At 42.6% G+C, this 22,997-nt stretch overlaps 1 protein-coding gene across 4 annotated transcripts in view; it reads right to left on the reverse strand.

Annotated features, from left to right (window-relative positions):
* Positions 1 to 22,997, reverse strand: part of LOC111144791 (sortilin related VPS10 domain containing receptor 1) — a 494,131-nt gene that overhangs the window by 108,969 nt on the left and 362,165 nt on the right. For all 4 annotated transcript variants that reach the window (XM_022499251.1, XM_022499255.1, XM_022499253.1 and 1 more), the window contains exons 6-8: positions 22,519 to 22,583; positions 6,714 to 6,832; positions 4,138 to 4,227 (exon numbers count right to left, since the gene is read on the reverse strand). In XM_022499251.1, the coding sequence (XP_022354959.1) occupies positions 4,138 to 4,227; positions 6,714 to 6,832; positions 22,519 to 22,583 (274 nt within the window). The remainder of the gene's footprint in view (positions 1 to 4,137; positions 4,228 to 6,713; positions 6,833 to 22,518; positions 22,584 to 22,997) is intronic.

Raw genomic sequence — 22,997 nt, forward strand, 5'->3', positions numbered from 1 at the left:
GAGAGTAGAACAAAATGGTTAAAAGAATGGGCTTTGAAGTAAAACTACTTGAGTTCAGATCCTCCCTCTGTAACTTAGCTGTGTAAACCAAACTCTGTGCCTGAGAATTTCTACCCACAGAACATAGATTTTAGTATACCCTCCCTGGAGTTGTGAGAATTACACCGGCTACTAAGTGCTAAGCACTTAGAACAGTGCCTGACACATAGCATCTGTCCCACGTACACTAGCTATTTTCAGTTACGCAAGTGCTTAAATCCCCTTTGCTGATGAAGCAAGGTTGATTTGGCCTTTCTCTTTGCCGCAAATGTTCGGGGGCTAACTAGTATACTTAATAAAAAGTGCTTGCACTTTTTTTTTTTTTTAATTTTGCTTCTTTCTAATGGAGGGGATTAGCTATGGAAATTAGCCCAAGGGCCATTCAACCACTGAGGGCCAAACATTCTATGGCTCCCCACTTCCTTGTCCTTTGCCCTCCCAAATCCTTATTTAGCCATTTGGAAGCCTTACATAACTACTCCCAATTCACACTCCCTCATTAGCAGAATGCAGCATCCTCCCTGAATTCAAGTTAAAACACTTAAGCACAGATCTGACCCTCACGTAATTCCTACCCACCTCTGTGCCTTGGGAGTGAATTTGTGCACTGGGGAACCTCTGAAGTCTAGGTCATCACAGATATCTTGATAATAAATGCGAAGGGCTAGATACATCAACTATATCATCCCAACTCATGCAAATCTTTATTTTGTAGATTCACAACTAAAACACAGTGCTTCAAGGTCACCAAGAGAACTAGTCGAGTAACATCAGATTCAAAGGGCCATCTCTAGATAGGGGCCAAGATCCGATCTTTCTCTCTCCATATAATCCAATTACATTGAAGAGACTTAAAAAAAAAAAAAAAGTTGGTCTCAGATATCTTAATAGAAAGATCTGACATATTTAAATGTCATCTTTCTTTTCTTGTCTACATTCTCCTCTATCAGGAGAATATGCTCTTTCTACATAAAGTGGCACTTTATGTTCAATTCTTTTACTGAGACACAAAATTTCAGAACAAGAATTGACCTTTGAGATCTTCTGCTAGAGTGTTTTCCAAAATCTGTTCCATAGGACACCAGCATTGGTGGACTCTAATAAACTTTTTTTTTAATGGATACCTTTGCAAAGTGTTTCGATTAATGCTGAATTATATGTTTTTTTTTTTTTTTTTATAGGACATCCTAGAGCTTTCGACACCAGTGACCTGCCGCTACTCTCGAGGCAAGGGGCATAGAATGGAGTTTATTTTTTTCTTAAGCTTCTTTGGTCATAGAACCAAATTTTCGAGAGGCACCTCCGAGGACATTTTATTCAGAGTTAACATTTATCTTATTTTAAAAATGTAAAAACAAAAGAACAAACAAACAAAACACAGAGAAATAGAAATTGATAAGCCAGTCCAACGCAGGTTAGTGGCAGATCTGGGCCTCCTGCTGCCTATCCCCGCACCCCCCACGCCCCATCCCATCCATCTCCCACCACACAGACAACTAGATCCATACTGATAATAATATTACCTTGCTTTTATAGAGTATCTGTCCTCTAAAATGCTCAAAGCACTTTCATATGTATTGCCTCATTCATCTCCCTTGAGTAGCTCAGAATGAGCTCCAAGTAAGTTAAAGGAAACCGTCACCATGTCTCCCAGTCTGCGGGGGGGCCTCATGCTTTTAATAGCAGCAGCAACATTAAAGTCTCTCCATCCCCTTCTCCAGTCACTATTACCATTATATTATTATTATTATTATTATTATTATTATTGTTTTTTTTTGTTTTGTTTTGTTTTTTTTTTAAACACAGCTCAGGGTAACCATGGTCTTTCAAGAGCTGATACAATGGCCGTGGATGATTACAGAAAATTTTAACATGAAAGTGCTGGTTTGTCTCGATTCCTTTGGTGAGCACGAAGCTTTGTTCCTTTCCAGCCAAGGCAGCCCTGGCTTTGATAGAAGGCCATGAAATACGGGCGCCTTTCTGGCAGATCACTGCACCCAAGCCGGGGCTATTCTTTGAAGGTGTAATGGGACTGTAATGAGGCGACTCATTGTCTTAAATAATAAACACCTGCTTGGACCACATAATACGTTCATTTGCTGTGCTGGCTCCTATTTTTCCGGGGACAAGAGAAATTAATCATTGTGTTCTACCCTCGCACCTTAGATGAGGCTAGGAATAGAGCGGGCTCATCTCAGGTAGCCAGGGGAGGGGACAGTAGATTCAGGTTCAAAAGACAACTTTTCCTTCCAGACTGGCTGGGTGTCCCTGGGGGCAAGGGTCGACTTGAACAAGCAACGCAGAGGATGTGTTTCTTAACACTCCAGCAATAGATCCAAAGGTGGGTTTTGGTTTTAAATGACCATGGGTCTCCTTGGGTCCATGGGACTTTTTCTTTTGATGGTCCTCCAGTATATCAAAGTTTGTGGGGGATCTGCTATCTTATAATACTAAGCTATTAATTTATTTCCAGAGAAGAGAAGTGTAATACAAAGGATGCCAGCTGGGAACTCAGGAGACCTGAGTGCTTGCCTCACTCCGGCTGCAAAGAGCATTTGGTTTGGCCAGGCCTTATTCCGCACACAGAGTATTTTCCCAGGAGAGAACGCAAGAGGAGTTACTCACATCTGCTGCTTCCTGATTTGGTCCTGATTCCCACATGCCTCCTGAGCAAGAGCATCTCCCTGCATTGACTTTAAATCTTATTTTTAAAGGTTTAAGTCGTGCAAGCTAAACTACTGCATTTGCTGGCCAATCAAAGACATAGCCATTTATTTCAGCACTCGAAGGGGAAAAAAGAAAACAAAGCGGCTCTGTTGGACTTACTGGAGAGACAGGATCATATCCCTCATGGGCCTTCCTAAAAGAGAATCCAGGGTAATTTTAACAACACTCAGATTTAATTTTACATATGGACTTTACCCAATTCTCCTCTAAGGCACAACTCCAAATTGTTGTGCTTGTCTTTTTGGAAAACACTTAAAGCTGAATCAAGGGCAGGGAGCACTTCAATGTATGCAGTCGCAGGCATGTAGTTCTGGACAATTACCACCGTCAGCTGGAAATAATAACTACTAACACGGACATTGTTCTTCAGAGATAACAGTGCAATTTAATGTGTGTGATTATCCTGAGTGGGCCAGTGTCTCAGCCCACCTTACTATACTGTTATGCTTAGGGGCAGAGGGACGGCCAAGAAAGAGAATTCTGCCTGGAAAGGCCAGAGCAACTGGCTACCGAGACCTGTGATGTCCTTGTGCTCTATCTGTCACCTGAATTCCTGGCAGCGAGCTGGTGTTGGTCCAGGACAGCACACTACAAAGTTGTGGATAAAAACACAACGTAAAGAGTCATCAACACTCAATCAAAAAAAGTTCCCTATGTTCTTTGTCCAAACCAAAGGTTTCAAAGCTGAGCTGCAACTACATTTAAACCTACACTGTCCCCCTCCTACAGCCACACATACCTCCCTCGCTATAAGATCAAGGCACAATACATTAACTATTTCAGACCACAAATCCACACAGCTTTATGCTCCCGAGTCACTCTGTCCTCCACTAGGTGGCGCTCCATATTAACACAGTTGTTCAGAGTTTCTGGAAAGATAGCCCAGCGATGTCAGCCGTTAAGAGGGTCTTTCTTAAACTTTTGTCTGTCCTTATTTTCAAAGGAGTATGTCTTCGGGAGAAGTCCAAAAAATTAGCTATGCCTCAGAACTCTAAAGACAACCAGTGTCGTAAGTGCCACTGAGAGACAATGTAAAGGTTGAGTGCCATATAGATGCACCGCCTCTCAATAATTAACAACAATAAAATATTGTACTGGTATGACATGGATCCAAAGCCTACTTTCTGTCTTGCTAGAATACCCACACATACGGCTCAAAAATTTTTAGCACTGAAAATCAAATGCAAATCAGTAGACAATCTATTCAGATGCTCCTACAGCAAGAATTAGAGAGAGAGAAAGAGTAGTTGAAAAACAGTCACGGGGGATGAGAAGAGATAAATGAATATAAGAGTCCTTGGGAAAGGGGTGCAGGCGAGAATATGGGAATGGGAGAAAATACTGAAATGAAGAGATCCATTCAGGTCATACCTTGGGCAAAGCATATTTGGGCAGCTTCATCTGGGCAAACGCATTCCTTCGGTAGGACACGTAGTAATGTGGCCGTCCTCCTGATGTCAGCTGGATCATAAACACAAAAGTAAGAGGAGCTATTACAACAGTTACAGGCCATAGAAAAAGAGCCGTGAATGGCAGGGGCTAGCCACCAACCCAACAGTGTGAATGACTATTGTGGACAAATGTAAAGAACTAGAGTTCCATTCAAAAACAACTCATACTGTGTATGTGAGTTGGTCTGAGGCCCAAGCTAAACCCACTGCATGAAAATATAATTCTTCAATTCGCACTGTAGCTCGGGAGCCAGGAAACATTTTCAGTTTCTTTCTTCTCCTTCTCCCCTTCTCCTTCTTCTTAATGACACAAGCCTCAGAGTATATTAGCTTCATGTCCATCAGGAGTCCCCAGCTGCCTAGCCCAAGACCACCGGGGAGGAGACAGGTCCCCATGTTGTACCAGAAGTTAACGGCCTGGGTCAGACAGTGCCAGAGCAGGAGCCTCTCTCCTCTGAGCACTGAACGCCATCTGATGCCGTCACACTGAGGCCTCTGAGTAGGTCTCAGGTACAACAGTGCTGCTGACCCATTAGACAAAACCTGGCCAGGGTCGTGGTCCAAAATCACTCTAGAGCTCTCTCTCCTAGAAGAGAACGGGGAGCTACCTCCTCCAAGTCTGTCCGGCACACACAGCCCAGTGAACCCTGTGGATGCCAGGGAGGTCAGGAAGGGGTGTGGTCTCTACTCCAGCATGAGCGCTGGAGTATCGAGGGCTCCATGCCAATCTCTCTCCTCTGCAGCCACTCTTGTTTCCCAGGTTTATTGAGATATTATTCACATACAACATATGTGAGTTTAAGAGGTATGTGACGATTTGATGCATGCGTATACGGCAGAATGATCACCACCTCTAGCCCCTCACTTAATTATGACATTCTGTATGTGGCGATATCTTTAAAAATCTACTGTCTTGACAACTGTCATGTCTATAATACAGTGTTGTTAATTATAGTCACTATGCTGTATGTTAGATCCCCAGAAGTTCTTCATTTAGCAGTTGGAAATGTGTCCCCTTTGACTCACATGTCCCCACCTCCCAATCCCCGGCAACCACCATAACTCTCTGTTTCTGTGAGCTGGTTTACCATATAAATATCTGGACTTGGGCTATCAGCTGGGGTGTGCATACTCAGACTAGATCAACACATACTCTGGGCGAATGTCCACCAGACACATAAAAGAGAGGCCAGAAGTTATCACTTCCCCATCATGGGGCCAGATCACCTCGCAGTCCTCATGACGGGTTATAGGACCGTGTTCACAGTGGCATGGGTACAAAATATATGACACTCTAAACGCAGAAGTGAGTCCCATTTTTCAGTTATATATGGATTATAAACCACTATTAGAAAGCAGAAAAGGTTCCTGGGAGAAACGGTGGTAGGGAAATGAATTATAGATCGAATCAACACATGTAGCCATTTTAATGTCACTTGATAATTTGATGTTGAAGTTACCAGAGTACTCATTACTCACTTCCCTAAGGAAAACTGATGTGTGTGTGTGTGTGTGTGTGTGTAGTCATTTGTGGAACATTTTAAGAGTACATACACATAGGCTGATGTTGGGTATTTTGAACATTTGCTTCCTCAAAACATGGGATTGAATATTCTGATTTATGATTTCTTCTCCAAATACATACAACAGTGTTTAGAATGTGTCTCAATCATAGGGAAATCATGTTTGTCTATGTATATATAGTATGTGTGTATAAATAAATATAAAAACATACATATTTGATATATAAACTATGCAGATATAAACTATTTAGCAATTGTACCTTTCCACTCTTAGTATGGGAAGCAATACATGAAGTCTGTCCAAACTTAACTAGGAACTGAAGATTTATCGAAACAAGCCTAGAATTTTCCTTAAATGCTGCAAAGAAGCAAAGCATACTTGCTCCCTGTCTCTTCTAACCACTCAACCACAAAAGGTTTGCCACTCTCTTCAGGGGTGAAAATCCTGGCTGGGCACATCTCATCTCATCTAATTCTTATCCTAATCACAGTCAGAGCATGACAATAATGGCTGATTACTCTGCACCTCACCTCTGCCTCCCACCACTTCCCGCTACCCCCCAGCTTTCTGTTCCCATCTGTTTCTCTATTTTTAAGGTGACTACTGGGGAACAGGCTGATTGGCTGACTATTCAGATAGGAAGAGACTGACATATCCGCTCAGGCCCATGAAGGCAGAGGAGGGGGGTGAACAGAAGTGTGCATCATTCGGAGACAACCTTCGTACACTACCCAGGGCCTCCATGACTCCATATTGATAAGGTCCTCCAGACGTTGCCCAAAGGAGCTAATTAATATTCCATTAGCATAGAAGCTTCGACCCTTGGTAATGTTCCTTTTGTCAAAAAGATAATGATATTTTTTCCCCCATTTTCACTCTTAAGGGAGTGTACGCAGGGAAAGGAGGCTGCAGTAGGACAGAAGGAGGAAAGAGAAATGTCTGAGACAATCAGCCGAAGTGGATCTTTCATACCTGAACAAACACATAATCATCCTGGACAATCAAAGAGTCTGGGTCAATGTAGCCTGGGAAAGGTTTATTTCTGTTGGCCTCTGTGCAGTTCTGCATTCGGCAAGTCAGGTATTGTGAATCTGAAAAAAACAAAAAACAAAAAACGGGGTGGGGGACGTATACTCACAGAGTACTGGACTTGGAGTGGACATTTTCCATTTCCTTTGCTATCTCCAACTCTTTAAACAAACCTCACATTCTTCAATCGCATTATCCCTCCCATTGTTATTGTTAAAAGTAGTATCGCTATTATTTTACTCACTTTCTAGCAACACCATCACCACCATGCCCCAATGTCTCCAACAAATCTTGCCATCCTGGAATACTAAATTCTCATTAATTAATTCTCCCCTCTCTAAATGAAAGCATTTTTAAAAACTGGCATTAATATTTGTGATTTTATAGTTTTGTTCTTTTGTTTGTTTCTCTTTGGATTTGTGGGCTCTTCCTCTGCACTTTGACCTTTGACCAACAGGCAGGGAAACACGGACATACAAGCAATCACCAGTCATCTCATGCAAGAAGTGCACTTACAAACAGAAAGATTCCATATCAAGATAAAGGCTTTTCTTCTATTAATACTTAGAAGTGAAACAGAATAGGGGCGCCTGGGTGGCTCAGTGGGTTAAAGCCTCTGCTTTTGGCTCAGGTCCTGATCTCAGGATCCTGGGATCGAGCCCCACGTTGGGCTCTCTGCTCAGCAGGTAGCCTGCTTCCCTTCCTCTCTCTCTGCTTGCCTCTCTGCCTACTTGTGATCTCTGTCAAATAAAGAAATAAAATCTTTTTTAAAAATTAAAAAAAAAAGTGAAACCAAATAGAGAGGAGATTCCTGTATCCAAAGCTCTGCCCTCATTTAGAGATAAGTAAACTAATCCCACATGAGACTCAACAGCAGATGGCAAACCTATCAGTTATAACTCCTACATAGATCTGATACCTATTGCTTGGGAGTACTTTGTATCAAGGAGGATATCTTGGTTTTCCGACTCTAACTATTCTGCCCTACTAATAAGATGTCACTTCCTTACTTAAAACTCCTTTTGCCTCATTGCATTTAAAATAAATTCGAACCCTCTAGGACCCATCACTCAAATTTCCCCACATGTTAATCTCTTCTTCTCTCTGTGACTCTTCTCATCTGGCCTCCACTATTTTCGGGAATGTGGCCAAAACTTCTACCATGTAAGAGACTTTTAAACTGTATTCCCTCTGCCTGAACTGCTTTTCTCCAGGTGGTTCACAAAGAAAGTTCTAGATTTCAGCCCACTCTTACTTCAGAGGGTCTTCCATGACTACTGTTGATCAACACCATTTTGTTAATTACCTTCATGGAATTTACCACAATATAAAATCACCTCTTCCTTATTTATTTCTGCCACTCTCCATTAGAATATACTCTCCTTGAGGACTGCTTTTTCTGTTTGTTCACGAATGTGCCCCCAGGTTCTAATACTGTTCCGGCATATACTGGGCAGTAAGTAAATACTCACTGAAATGTGCCTCTTTTTTTAAAATTTTGTGTGTGTGTGTGTGTATGTGTTCCAGAATTCATTGTTTATGAACCACACCCAGTGCTCCATGCAATATGTGCCCTCCTTAATACCCACCACCAGGCTCACCCAACCCCCCCCCCCCCTCCCCTCCAAAACCCTCAGTTTGTTTTTCAGAGTCCACAATCTCTTATGGTTTGTCTTCCCCTCTGATTTTCCCCAACTCACTTCTCTCCACCTCCCAATATCCTCCATGTTATTCCTTAATGCTCCACAAGTAAGTGAAACCATATGATAATTGACTCTCTCTGATTGACTTATTTCACTCAGCATAATCTCTTCCAGTCCCATCCATGTTGATACAAAAGCTGGGTATTCATCCTTTCTGACGGAGGCATAATACTCCATTGTATATATGGACCATATCTTCTTTATCCATTCATCTGTTGAAGGGCACCTTGGTTCTTTCCAAAGTTTGGCGACTGTGGCCACTGCTGCTATGAACATTGGGGTACAGATGGCCCTTCTTTCCACTAAATCCGTATCTTTGGGGTAAATGCCCAATAGTGAAAATGTGCCTCTTGATTGAAATATGTATATTTTGAATGAAAAATAAAATTGTTTTATTTATTTATTATTTATTTTTGATGCTGAACAAACAGATGACTTTGCTTTTAGGACATCAGGGATATATACAGATATTCACTCTTCCCAATTAAAAAGAAATCAGGAGATGAAGACTTACATGAAATGGGGGTATGCAATAGTATTGGGTTGGATCAAGGATTCACTAATGACTTCCTTAAGGAAATTCCAGGATAATCTTCACTTAACAGAACTTGGGTAAACCTGGACTCTAAAAGGAGGACCACTAGGGGGCGGCATGCACATTTGCTCCATCTGACCAATGGCTGATGTAATTACTGATAAGCTCTTCGGACACTGTGGAGGAGCTTTATCTACAATATTCCTTCATCCCACTGCCATCTGTGGGAATTGGACTGGTTCTGAAGCACTTTATGCCATCTAGTCCCGGTGAAACCATCGCCAGAGATAATTAAAGAAGAGCCACTACTCCCTCTTAATTATCTCCTTTTGCAAACACACTTAGAGTTTTATTTTGGGACATAACTCAAAATCTTCTCGAAGACAATTTCTGGGACTCAGTCCTTCTCCACCACTACGGCACACAAAATCTTTACCTCACAATTTTCACACTCTATAGACCCTTCTAGAACTTTTAATCAACTTCTGTTTTTCTAAAGGTAGCTTGGGGTCACAGAAACAATGAACATTGGCAGCTAGGAGACCTGGGCTTGAGTTCTGCTCTGGTCACTTCCTGGCTGCGTAGTTCAAAAGAAATTATTTCATCCCCCTGAGTCTTGCCACCCAAATGGGGATGCCAACGTCGACTCTCTTACAGTTTGGCCCCTAGAATTAACTGAAATAATGTATATGCTACATGTTTTTAAACTCAAATGTGTACAGATCTCAGTTATTATCAATAATGGTAATATTCCTATTTCCTCTTTTTCTACCTTTCACAGTGATGAAATCAGTTTGAGAGTACATAGGAGGTCCCTTAAAAGGGTAAACTGAATTTGCTTATTCAGTTATGTTTCTCTCTCAGTTATGTTTTGTTGGTGACCTTCCAATACCCACTCTTCCCAGCCTCTTTAATGGAAAAGCCAATACTTCATCTATAGGCTTGTCCTTCCTCCTGTGTGACTGGTAAGTGCTCACATGCAAGGATTAATCCTTTTTGGTCTTAAAGGGCATTAAAACCCTGTAGCAGGACACAAGAAGAGAGGGAGGTCTTTTAAGGGGCTGTAGGGCAGAGACCAGGAGCTGCAGCAAAAGACCCTCTTCCGTCTCTCTAGAACGCTGTGTCCAATGTGATGTTTGGCACTGCACTAGCCTTCTTTTTACACAGAAGGGACTGTCTTACAGTTAAGCTTACATAATGAGTGTGCAAAGAGATGGAAAGGACCTATTTCCTGATGACACTGAGTTACTGATTGTACTGAGCCCAGAGCTACTATTTCTCTGTGCTTGTTTTGTGAGATAATGAATAAAAACAATGATTAACCAAACTGAATCAAAGGTTCTTGATTAAGAGGTCTTGGTCTTCAAATTACAAATACAACTTCCAATCAGAACTGCTTGGACTGCCACCTAATGAGGACTTCTTGATAAACACACAGTGCTTGTTTTATTTATAATGGAGTCTAAGAGTTTCTTTCTTAAGACTTTAACCTCCTTTTCAAAGGTTCCTGAACAAGCACAAGATAGAAAATATAAAGATACACTTTTCATATTTATAACTCAACTTTTCAGAATTTCTGAATCTAAGGGATTCAGGAAGGAAATAAAAGAACAGGGAAACTAACATTTGTTGAGCATTTATGTACCAGGGACTCTGAAGCATTTTCACCTTTATTTCATGCATTTAATCTTCACAGTACTACAAGGTATAATAAGATATCAACTGATTTTTTAAATAAAGAGGATGGAGCTCAAAGAGATCATGATTTACAGAAATGGCATTATAGGATTCAAACTTGGTTGGCCCCAAGGCTTTTATTTCTACAACTCTACATTGTGTGAAAAATGCCCATGAACTGGGAGCCAATATTTGTTATGCATATTTTGGCTTTGAGCTAAATATCAATGCATATACCTAGATACAAAAGAAAGACCAGTAAATCTGTATTTTTGTGGGGTAATTCAGCAATATGGCTCAACATCCTTGAAAATGAGATCTTTCAACCTCATGTTCATTTCTGAGACTTCTACCCAAGGAAATAATTAATGATCTATGAAAAGAACTAGCTATTTCAATATTCATCAGTGTTATTTATAATAAAGAAAGAGAGAAGAAGGGCCAAAAATGGGGGAATAATTTTTGAAAACTTCAGAACATGCACAGTTTGTGATTAAAACTGTGCTTCCAAAGAGTATATGAGTATTTACAGAAGTGCTTAATACATGTCATACAATAAAAACGGGTTACCAATTAATAATATTGTATCAATGTTAATTTCTTAGTTTGGAAAACAGACCTTGGTTGTTCAAGATGTCAACATTAGGAGAAGCTAGGTAAAGCTATATTGTCTTGGTAACTTTTCTGTTTACCTAAAAGTATTCTAAAATAAAAGTTTTTTTAAAAGTAGGTTACCAGTATGTGTATCAACCAGATTCTGTACAAGTTGTATATATAGATATCTACATATGTATGTTTGCACTGGAAAAATGAATAAAAGAAATACAGGAGATGTCAAGAGTAGTATACAGGCAGTGATGTGAGAGAGGGAGACAGCTCTGTGTGCAAATCCCTGGTCAGCATTTCTCAGCCAGGGGGTGGAGGGGGCGTGGTCCACAGTGGGCTTGAGATCTGTCCCTCGAGAATTAAAGAGCCATCTCTTATTCCTCTGCTTTTCCATCTTCCTCCACTCACCATGACATGTACTGAGGTGGGGGGACTACAAGCAATACGTGCTGTGAGTCTATTCTCCAACTAAGAAATACAGAGGGTTCAGCTGGGTGATACAAGGAAAGCCCCAAGAAGGGGTCTTAAAAGCATTTCTTGCTTAGAGTGACTCAAAGTGAAATTTGCAAGCTGAAGGGGAAATGAACAATTTTGAACCGTCAGCCCCTGGTAAAGTGCTCCTGGTTTGTTCTCTTTCTCCTTCTAATGGAAACAGAAAGAAATTGGCTGCACTTCATAATGAGGGACCAATCACTCTTACTCCCCTTGGGGCTTGCTGTAATAGCATTAAGTATGATGAACTCTTTCCATATTCAATTCTAGTGAGTGTATGATGTGATTCCATAGGAAGCATCCTGTAATTTGGCATTAATTAACGTCAATTAATGCATGCAACTGCTAGACTTTAGAATTAATTTCATTACTTTTCCCACACAGATGTTTTCCTTGCCATAGGTAATTAGGGCCCTGTGCTGCTCTTCTCAGGCATCCTCACTCTGGGCAACAGCTGCTGCATGGCATAACGCAGTTTCTACCCCCTGCAAAATCTGTGATCTAGACAAAGGCCGCCTTTCAAGGGCTGGGCTTTGAGCAGAGAGACAGGGCTTTAAATGCAGGTTCAAGGCCTGCTAACTCCGTAAACCCAAGCAGTCACGGCACCTCTCTAAACGCTGATCTGCAAAATGGGAACGGGTGCGAGGCATCTTGCCAGCGGCAGTGACGAGAGAAGAGCTCAGGCATGAAAGGCAGTGATTCTGGTGCCGGTCTAGTCTGTGCTCCAGGAGCAGGAGTGGTGGCTGCTCCTGAAGTGCTCTCTCTTTAATCACCAGCGCTGCCCACCATGTCTCACAGGAACCGACTGTAAAGCATTCCACACGCTTCTCCCTGACACAGTATCTTTCTTAATATTCAATGTGTGGTGTCGGTTAAAGACTTTTTTTTTTTAAGTAATTTTTTTAAGACACCAGGAAAAATATTCTCCATGCATAATTATAGATAATGGTGTGAGGCAGTGGCCAGTGGGGGGAACTGGAAAATAACTCGGGCTATGAGGAGGACACGGGAGGCGTGTGGGAGCCCAGCACACAGGCCATCCAGCCTGCGGCCGAATTGCTTTGCAAGTGCGCCCTCCTGTTGGGGGTGACCTTCTAGGTCCTAGGTCTATTTCCTCCAGGCTGGGTGACTCAGAGAAGGTCACTTACCAAGCTACGCTTCAGACTGTTCCTCTATGTAACGAGCAGTTATTAGAACGTTAGAATTAATAAAAAAGGATGTTAAGAATCAGACTATCGGGGTGCCTAGGTGGCTCAGTGGGTTAAAGACTCTGGCTTCGGTTCAGGTCTTGTTCCCAGGGTCCTGGGAGCCTGCTTCCTCCTCTCTTTCTCTCTGCCTGCCTCTCTGCCTACTTGTGATCTCTGTCAAATAAATAATAAAATCTTAAAAAAAAAAAAAAAGAATCAGACTATCATTTTAACATCCGACAAGTCTTTACCCATTGAAACCTGTCTCCTTCCCACCCTTGTGCCAAGAAACAAACATCTGGTTCGAACTGCCCTTTCCTTGTCTACGACCCTGTCCAAATACTTCCTGGGCTTGCTTCTGTGGGGTTCTTCCTGAGGCTCGGGCTGACCTCTCCCTTCCCAGGATCTCTCCAGTGAGAGAAGCAATGGCATTAACCTCCAGAAAAACCCTAGCACGCCCGTCCCCTCGGCTAGGAACCATGCCAAATGGATCGCATGCTTTTTCTCTTTCCAGATTAAAAAAAAAAAAAAATTCCAGAAATGGTACTTTTTACAGATGAAGAACTCCAAACTTAGGGATGAGATTTGCATAAGCTCAAATGCTAGTAAATGAAATGCATCACAGATCTCTAGGACTCTACCCCTGATTCTGGCACTCAACAAATATTTACTTAGCATCAAATCCTTTCATGTACCTTAATATAATAAAAATTTCATTTTGAACAAAACCATAAACTCTCTAGGCAGTCATGAGCACTTTGAAACTCTCCATCCCCTACTAATTTTCAACATTAAAACAGGGCAGTTTTTAAAGCCCAGATATCTGCATATATATCTTCCTTTTGTTCTTTACATTGTTCTATTATTTTAGAACCTTCATATTAAATGTCCCCAACCAACACACATGCACGCATGTGTCGACATGCTTGTGCTCGTGTACATTTCATTACCCTCAGGGTTCCAGAACCCTCTGTGACATGTACCAGTGAGAAACTGACACATGCAAAGCTGAGACTCCAGCCGTGGCCCCTGAAAAGCCCAAGTTCAATACGTTTCTGAGAAAATTATAAACTTAGATCAAATGTTCTCCCTCGACATAGAGATGGTGGCACTGCTTCCTTCTATGAAATCTCTCGATTTTGGTCCAGGATAACTTTCTAAATGTTGTCTTTTATGACTAGCCTTCTGACATTTAGGAGGCCATGCTTACTACAGGAAAAGTTCTGAGATCATAAATTTTTCACCAAGCACAAGACTAGGAATTAGAGACATGAAAGAGGTGAGAAGGACATAATAATTTAATACAGATACAGAAACACCACTTGCCAACTGCAATGCAGCATGGTGAGTGCATCTCAGGAAGGAGTGCTGTGAGCCCACAGGTGAGGGACACACTAATTCCATACCTTTCTACAGATGGTCTACCCCATGCCACAAGTTCTCCTGTGATGGCCTCTATTTTACTTTGCTTCACACAGAACTGTGGACCTGTTATGCCTCCCTGGCCTACTGTACTTGGGGGATAGAGACCACTTTACTATTCACTCTAAGGCTCAGAGGTAACAATGACCTGTGTGGGGGTGAGGGCGGGGACACCTGTGGAAGGCTTCCTGGAGGAGCTGAGAAAAGTCTGGAAGGTGGCTTGGAACAGTGGTAGGGTGAGTGATAAGGAGGACTCCGGGAAGAAGGAACACTGGTGAGAACACAGAGGCATGAGGGGGAGGGTACAAGATGTGTTTGGGAAATGCTCCCTGTCCGTTCTGAGGAAGCCACACTGGAAATCCAGCTTAAGTTGACAAAAGACACAAAGTTATGTAGAAGGTCACACCAAGGCATGAAAAACCGAGAAGCACATTTGTTTGAAAAACTTCCCAAACTGAGTCAAAAAAGACAGGGGGTGAGGCAGGGTGCAGGAGGGGGCCTTAGGGTGGGGAGTTGGGGGCAGGGGTTGGGAGGAAATGGTAGGAAAGCCAGAAGGAACAAAAGCAGGAACAAAAATGGAAAGGAGAGAGAGAGGAAGAGGAGAGATGAAAGCAGTTTGGTGCATGGGGGAGAAAACACAGAATTTTTTACAGGGCTTTTTGGGGGAGGGGTGCGCAATCTACTTGGATGTGTTCACATGCTACGTGATTAATTTCAGGACAAAGAGTCAGTTCAAGGGATTGCCTCTGAGGCACCTGGGTATGTTCAACCCAGTATTTCTTCACTTAGTAACTTTCTTTTTTTATCACCCTCAATACCATATATCATACTTAGAACATGGTCAGTGTTCAACCAAGACCAATAAGGTACGTTTCTGCCTTTCACGGTGACATAAACAAAGATGACACACTGGCCTGTCCTCTCCATATTCCTGGCCTTCCTGATATCCCCTGACCCTTGCCAAGCATGGCCATACTCTGTATCATTTGCATATACTGTTCCATCCTTCTGGAATGCTATTCCAGCAGTCTGTCTCCCTTACTTCCATAACTACGTGGCTGAAACATCAAATGCCACCTTATCAGAGATTCCTTCCTTGACATCCCCTCCCCCCTCAATCACTGCTCCCCTTGCTCTGCTTTCCTTTACTTCCTGGACTTAGCACCACTTGGCATTAGACATGGGTTTATACCCAGTATAAGGTCTTCTCTATCTACTAGGGAAACTCTATGAGAGCAGGGCCTTTGCAACTTTCCCTCTTATCCCAACATCCAGGCCCAACAGTATCTGCTGAATGAATGCATAATAATAGGGCTTCAAATTCTAGCCCTGAAGCAGTGGCAAAAATATTTAATCACTATAAGCCTTGTTTTCCTCAAGGTTAAAATGAGAAAAATAACAATAGAGCCTACTTACAAGAATGGGTATGAGTAATGCAACTGAGAAGTACCTAGGGCAGTAGTGGCAGAGGCAAATGATAGGGATATAATGCATGGTATTAGCATCACTGTTGCCTGAGAACATACAGGACCAAGGAAGGAAATGTATCAGTAAGTGCCAAGACCTTTATGACACTTTTTTTTTTTTTTTTAAAGCAGGGGTGAGAAGCATTAGGAATTTTCCAGACACTTTGCCATCCATGTTGTATGGACTAGTGCTGCTGTGTTCTGGAGGATCCTAAAAACCCAACAGAGATGCACTCCTCTGCTGTCAAGTGAAGGCCAGGGGAGAACAGGCTTCTCTTGTGCACTCTGTCCTCTCTTCCTGAGCAGAAGGAAGGGCACAGACCTCCTCCCGGCCGGCTGGGCCTCCAGCATGCAGGGGAAGCAGCACCGAAGCGTACAAAGACCGCACTCTGAAAGCCGCCCAGCGGGGCCCGTGACTACATGTTCCTGCCAGATTTTCACTGTTGTGTGGGGAGGCCTGTGTTACCGTGTTTCATGCTTTTCTGGTTGGTTTTCAGGCTGTCTTTAAGGCTACTCTATCAGAGAGGCCACACGGAAATCACGAGGAGTCAAAATCAAGAGGCTTTTGCAACATGAACAGTGGGGGTCAGAAGGGGGCAGCCAAGAGATCAAGCCAGTGCAGGGCGCCTCTGTGCTCTCGTCCCTGATGCCTGCTGGGGAGGGGGGGCGGGCAGGCGGAAAGGGGAAAGGCCCCTCCCCATGCTGGGGAGGAGTAGGGAGCCATCAGAATCTGCAGCAGCCCCAATTCTAGAAAATTCTAGCCTCTTCCCAGGTCCCACCTCAGAAACTGTTCCTAGATACATGGACTGAAAAGAAGGTAATTCAAGGATACAAAACATGGGGTCGAAAAATGCCAGTTGGTGGGCCAGGGTTGGGACCCTCGCTGGCGTGGGAGTGGCCAGTTTGACATTTTTTTTTTTCTTATATATTTGTATACAAAAGCCAAAGTGTTCACCTTCTCTGGAACATTAAAGAGATTTGAAATCTTTTAAAGGTGCAACTGATGAGGAAATACAAATAACCAAGAAAAATCAGTAAAAATTCTTAACCTCATTCACGATTAAATAAATGCAAATGAAAGCAATAAGGATATAGCTCGTGGCTCATCAGATGGGTTATGTTTAAGAAATCTTTGACAATGTCTCAGGCTATTGAGGGCTTGCAAACCCAAGCATCCCAGCACCGTCACAGTGACAGCGTGCAATGATGCAGCTATCTCAGAGGACAATGCAACAAGGTCTACTAAAATTTTCCAAGTATTCACTCTCAGACCTGGAACTGGCCATCTGTAGTTTCTCTTTCCAGCATTGCTTGTTGCCTGCACAAGTGTGAATGCTGACTAACCAAATCAGTAATATGTGTGTGTGTGTGTGTGTGTGTGTGTGTGTGTGTGTACACGGATGTATTAGCACCGTGTGAAAGAGCCAAACCTCTACAGTTCTACTAATGAGAGAAAAGCTAACGAGAGCATAGCTGACTGCACAAAGTGGGGTTTTTTGTAGTCATCGGTCACAAAGTGGCTGCATTTACATGTGCTGATATGGGAAAATTTTAACTTGCTATTGTATTCCCCAGTAGTGCATGTGGCATGACGGTTTTAGAACACGAACATATGTGAGTGTGTATGTCTGTGTCCTCACATGCATATTCACCTGTGGAAGCCCACACAATTTCTGGAAAAAATGTAGAAGAAACATTTAAAAAAAAAACATGCTGCACCTGGGGAATGGGAAGGAAGGTCAGGAAGAGGATTTTACTTTTCGCTTGATGCACCCGAGTACAACTTCTCCTTTTTATTGTCATTGCTGCTACTCTTGTTGTCATAAAGATAATCTATCTCTACACAGAGAACTGAAAGCACCCCATAGGTCACAGACTGAGGCCTATTGGGAACCGAGGTCTCCATCACAGCCCCTCAGCGTTGCAGCCACCGTCCCCCAACCAGATATTGCTGGCAAGCTGCTCATTATGGAAGTCGACGGCAGCACTGGGAAATGGGAAACAGAATGGGATGTCCAGTTCCAAGACCAGAATCCGTGGGATGGTGGTTATATAAAGTTGTGAGTCTCTTTTGTTTTTTTTTTTCAGTTTGTAAAATGCTGGTGTGTGGTTCAACTCAGCAAGAGTTTTTGGACATTCATTTTCACAGTTGGTTTAAGGGCCAAGGTTGTTTCTCCCCAGTGAAAGAGATGAGTCCTTGTGCAAAGTTGTTACAAGGTTACTTACTCATGCAAACAGACAATGAGCCCAGTAATTGTCCTCTGCCCCTTGTCCATGCTAGCACAGATCACCACCAGTACCGAAATAGGCCGCTGACTATGGCTTTCATTTCAGAAGTGAAAGGGAGGAGTGATAAAGGTCAAACTCAGGACTGCAAGTTTTCTTGCAAGATGGTATATGCAGATGTGCACAGAGAACTCTGCATCCCTGTGTAATTTCCGTGTAAAGAATTCTGACCATAGATACATTCTTTTCCTCTAAAATCCCATATACCTAACAAGCAGCGCACAATTCCAGGGAGTTAGTGAGGTTCTTAAACTTGTCCGTTAGCCTCTCAGGATTCTGGAGACCCTATGGCTAAAGCCCTTCTTTGAGAAGACTTGCTTATACAGGTAAGGTTATTTATTAAGTCAACAAATGGGTCAGTCTCTGACCTTTGTTTGTATAAAGAACCAAAATAAAATGAGATAAGGTTTTTCACAAAGCTTTCAACCCAGCGGTTTGGTCAACATTTTCCAACTACGTTCATTACATATATATACAGCAATGCACCTATATTAGGTGAATCAACAGAAGATAGGTGTCCTTTTTACGGTTTTAATGCACTGGGTGGCAGTTTTAATGTACTGACTCCATAGGATGCCTGAGAGCAGGTACATTCATACACACACGCACGATATTTAAACAGTAAAATCTTTGTCTCTGGAGTGAGGACCTGTCAGGGTGTCCTCACTAAAATGCAGGGACCAATAACAAATGCCACATCCAGTAAACATGTTCAAAATTTTCCAATAATAATTCCCATGATTGATTGTAATTGAGGCTGCTCTCCCCAGCCTTCCTCCCAAGGCAGAGAGGTAATGCAAGGAAGAATAACATCCTTGTCACAGTGTAAACTACAAGACATCCAGATTCCAGAGCACAGTGGCAGAAATGTCTATGGCAGTCACAGACTGTCACAAAGCAAAAAAAAAAAAAAAAAGCCTTCGGTATGGGGACTTCAGGTGAAACAGAAATCGATTATAAAATGTAATCTAGGGAAATGTGAAATGAGGCTAAAACCGAACTTTGAATTAACAAGCCCAGATAAGCCTTTGTAAACCACCCGACGGGGATGAGCCAAATAAGCTACTGCGGGATTTTTCCTGTGTCAAAACAACTTCCTGGTTACCAAGTACTTTGAGAAAGAGGAAGAGGAAGGAAGAAAGAAAGAGGGAGAAAGAAAGAGAGAGGGAGAGGATGGATATGATACTGAAAAAAAAAAAACCAAAAAACAAAATTCTCTCTTTTTCTCTCTCTCTCTTTTTTTTTTTTTTTTTTTTTTTAATACCTAGGCAGGTCAGGCATTATGCCTAGATCCTTTATTTCAATTGGTAGGTAATTTTTTTTTCTGTTTTGTTTTGACAGGGATAACTTTTCAAATTAAATCCCTTTATTGAATTTTCCCTCTTGGGTAGTTTCTGAAGATGCTGCCTTTGCAAAAAAGTAAAATAAAATAAATAAAATTAGAACTGATCTATTTCACGCCACGTGAGAGCTGAGCCCGAGATGACAGTTTGGCATTATCTACCTTCATGGCCGCAGGGAGCAGAGGGATAATGGGTGAAAGGGAACGTGCACATCAGGGAAAATGACAGCCTTACTGTTTTCAGGGTATGGGGCTGTGTGCACTAGATGCCACAAGCCAGAAATGGTATTATCCCCAAAAGCTTGAGAATGAAAGCAATCTGGGATGTTACCGATTCCATCTGGGGCTTCCTGAATAAGAGGTGCAGTCATGGGAGACAGACCCTAAAGCTCTTTCATTAGTTTTTCGTTATGGGACTCTGTTACTCTAAACGTGCTCTGCTGACCGGCAGCACGGGCTTCACCTGGGAATTTATTAGGAATGCAGACTCTTGGGCCCCTATTGAATCAGAACCCACGTTTTAACGAGATCCTTTTTTGGGCCATGATATGTCCAGATTTGAGATGCAATGCCCTAAAATTTTCTGACAGCTTAGTAAGTGACTTGGTCACCCTGACAACTGGCCAGCTATGTATTCACTCACTCAGCAAATATTTACTAAGCTCCATCTACATGCTGACACTGTGGCATGTGCTGGAGACGTGATATTGACCAAAGATACACATGGCCCCTCCTCTCCTAGAATTTAGAGGCCAGTTCATTGTAATTAATCACCATGGATGGTTCAGACGTAAGCATCCATTTCTATTTTTTAACTTATTATTTTGAAATAATTTTAGACTCGCATACAAGTTGCAAAAGCTATTATAGAGAGTTGCTCTGTACCCTCTCTTGGCTTCCCCCAAAGATAACATCCAGTAAAACCACAGAATGAAAGCAAACAATATATGAAATTGGCTTAGATTGGGAGTTCAAGAAAGAATCTCCTAAGGGAGGGATGCCTTCTCTGGTTCTGATATTATTCTGTCTTTTTTTTTTTGAAGATTTTACGCGAGCTCAACATTATTTCAAAATAAAAAGTTAAAAAAAAATAGAAATGGCTGTTTACATCTGAACCATCCATGGTGATTATTTACCATGAGCTGGTCAGGGAAGGTGGAAGAGAAGATGATACTCCATGTGGAAGAACCAGCAAGTATCAGAGCCTTGTGGTGACACACAGGACCCTGCATGTTCTAGGAACTGAGAGCAAACCTGCAGGCCTGCACGCAAGGAGTGAGGAGAAGACAGAGTGAGATGAGCTAAGGAAATGGGCAGGCAACAGATCATGCTGAGCTACAGGTCGAGGTGAGAACTCTGCCCAGATGGCAGGAATTGTTCTGCCTAAGGAAAAGGTGGCTCTGGCTCTTGTGTAGCAAAAACTGGGCCTTGGAATCCAAGATAACAAAATCAGGTCTGAGGCTAGAGTGGTGGCCACCAGAGAGAGCCCACTGAAGGGGTGGGGGAAAAGTTCTGAAGTGCTGCGTTCAATCTGTGTCAGGCACAGTGCTGGGCATATTACATATGGCAGTCCCGCCTGAGCTTCCAACGGAGGAAGGTGATGGTCAGCTTGGACCCTGATCGGTCCCCCCCACTAATTTTGCCAAAGAATATATTCATTCCCTAGATGGGAAGGAAAACCTCTGGAAATGAAAAATCTCATGCCATGTGCACAGTAATGAAGTGGGTGTGGTTTCTGGGGAGTCTGGAGAGCAGGGGTGACCTCCTTCTTCTGTTCCCAAGCAGGTAAGGTACAGGGATCTTCTGCTTTTGCATTCACATGAGCTGAGGGCAAGTAGATAGGGACAAGGGAGAGCGAGGATGAAGTTTTTGAACTGTGAGGGATATTTGTCAAACAGGAAATGTCTCAAAAATTGGATTATCACCCTCTGGCTCAGTGTTGGGCAGCCTCATTGCTCTGGGGTACCTGCGGATAGTCCATTCTGTTCTCTCCTCTACACCTGAGACCTCTTTCTCCTCCCCCTGCCCCCCATCCTTCCTCATCTCACCTCTTTCTCTTCTACGCTTTTCCCCGTCTCTTTCTTTGAGCCCTTTCACCTGCAGTGCTCTCTCTTAGGCCTGGCAGTACTCCTCCATTCCTTAGCCATTCTAGAGGTCCTCTGGACCAAAGAAGGAGAAGGACACTTACAGAGCTGCTGTGTAAATATATTACCTAAACTTTCTACGCCTTAGTGTCCTCTTCTGTAAAGTCAGAAAAACAACCTATAAGTTGTGGTGGGGATTAATTGTGACAAAATATATAAAGTGATTAGCATCATTCCTGGTAGAGGGTAAGTGCTCAGCGAATGTTAGCTAGTCCAGGAACCACTATGATTAACTTATTTCATTTACAGTTGAAGAAGGAGGCATGAAAAGTCTAAGTAGTTTTTTCAAATTACTAATTTCTCACAATTAGTGAGTGAACTTTTGAGTCCTTCAGACATAGGGTTGGACCCGGGACTGCAATTTTTTCTGTATGGTGTCCCCAAATCCACCCTGTCCACACAAAGTGCAGTCCCTCCTGGCAACCGGCCTAACTGGGCAGCTAAGAACCACGGAAGCACCAGCAAACCCACTCAACCAACGTTCGCCTCCGCCTGTTTATGACAAGGGACACATAGGACAGTTCTCTCGTCCCTGTCCTTTCCAAGGGCTTTGTGACTTTCCAGACAAAGCAGTGAGACGTTACCTGGACCATATCTGACAAAATAAGGAAACCAGAAAAACAAATGAAAACAAAACAGCAGCAATAACATAATCATAACAAATAACCAGGAAAACACTTTAGAAATAAGAAATTGGGCCATTTCTCCATTACCTGGAAAGGGAAACACCTTGGCTGGATGAGAGATGCTGGGAATTGTTAAGGCAATTCTGGATCACCGAGGACGTGGATTATTACTGCTGTGTTTTCCCTAGACACAGACTCGGCTCATGGCAGACTGATAAAACTAGCTTTACTACGAACATCGTGGGGAAGATGAATTACTTACGACCATCTACAGTCCTGGCCTCGAGATGCACAAGATCTGGTTCCTTATTTGACCCCATCACAGACCTAAAGAAAAAATGGAGAAAGAAGAAAAGGAAGACCAACATTAATGACTTCACATGTGCCTCAGAGAAACTCAGCAGAGCCCAGGGACTACTAATGTTCATAGGATTTAACCACCACAATCCTTGGAATACATCTGCTGTATTTATGTACATAACCTGACAGTAAAATTTCCACTTCAAATAAAAGCTATAATGAACTTTTATTTGATGAAGGCCAGGCTTAACTCTGACAAGGACACTGTGTGTTATTAGCTCCGACCTGCAAATAAGTCTTACACATGACACGCATGTCCTCCTGTGACAATCTCAGTGACAGTATATTAGACTTTCAAGACTTATCAGGCAAATTCCAGGCAGGCTGCTTTCACTGGGTGACTTGAACAGTGACTTCCATAGCAAACTGACCTAATTAATT

The sequence above is a fragment of the Enhydra lutris genome, unplaced genomic scaffold (assembly GCF_002288905.1).
Source record: "Enhydra lutris kenyoni isolate GAN:26980312 unplaced genomic scaffold, ASM228890v2 scaffoldscaffold12, whole genome shotgun sequence".
NCBI lineage: Eukaryota > Metazoa > Chordata > Mammalia > Carnivora > Mustelidae > Enhydra > Enhydra lutris.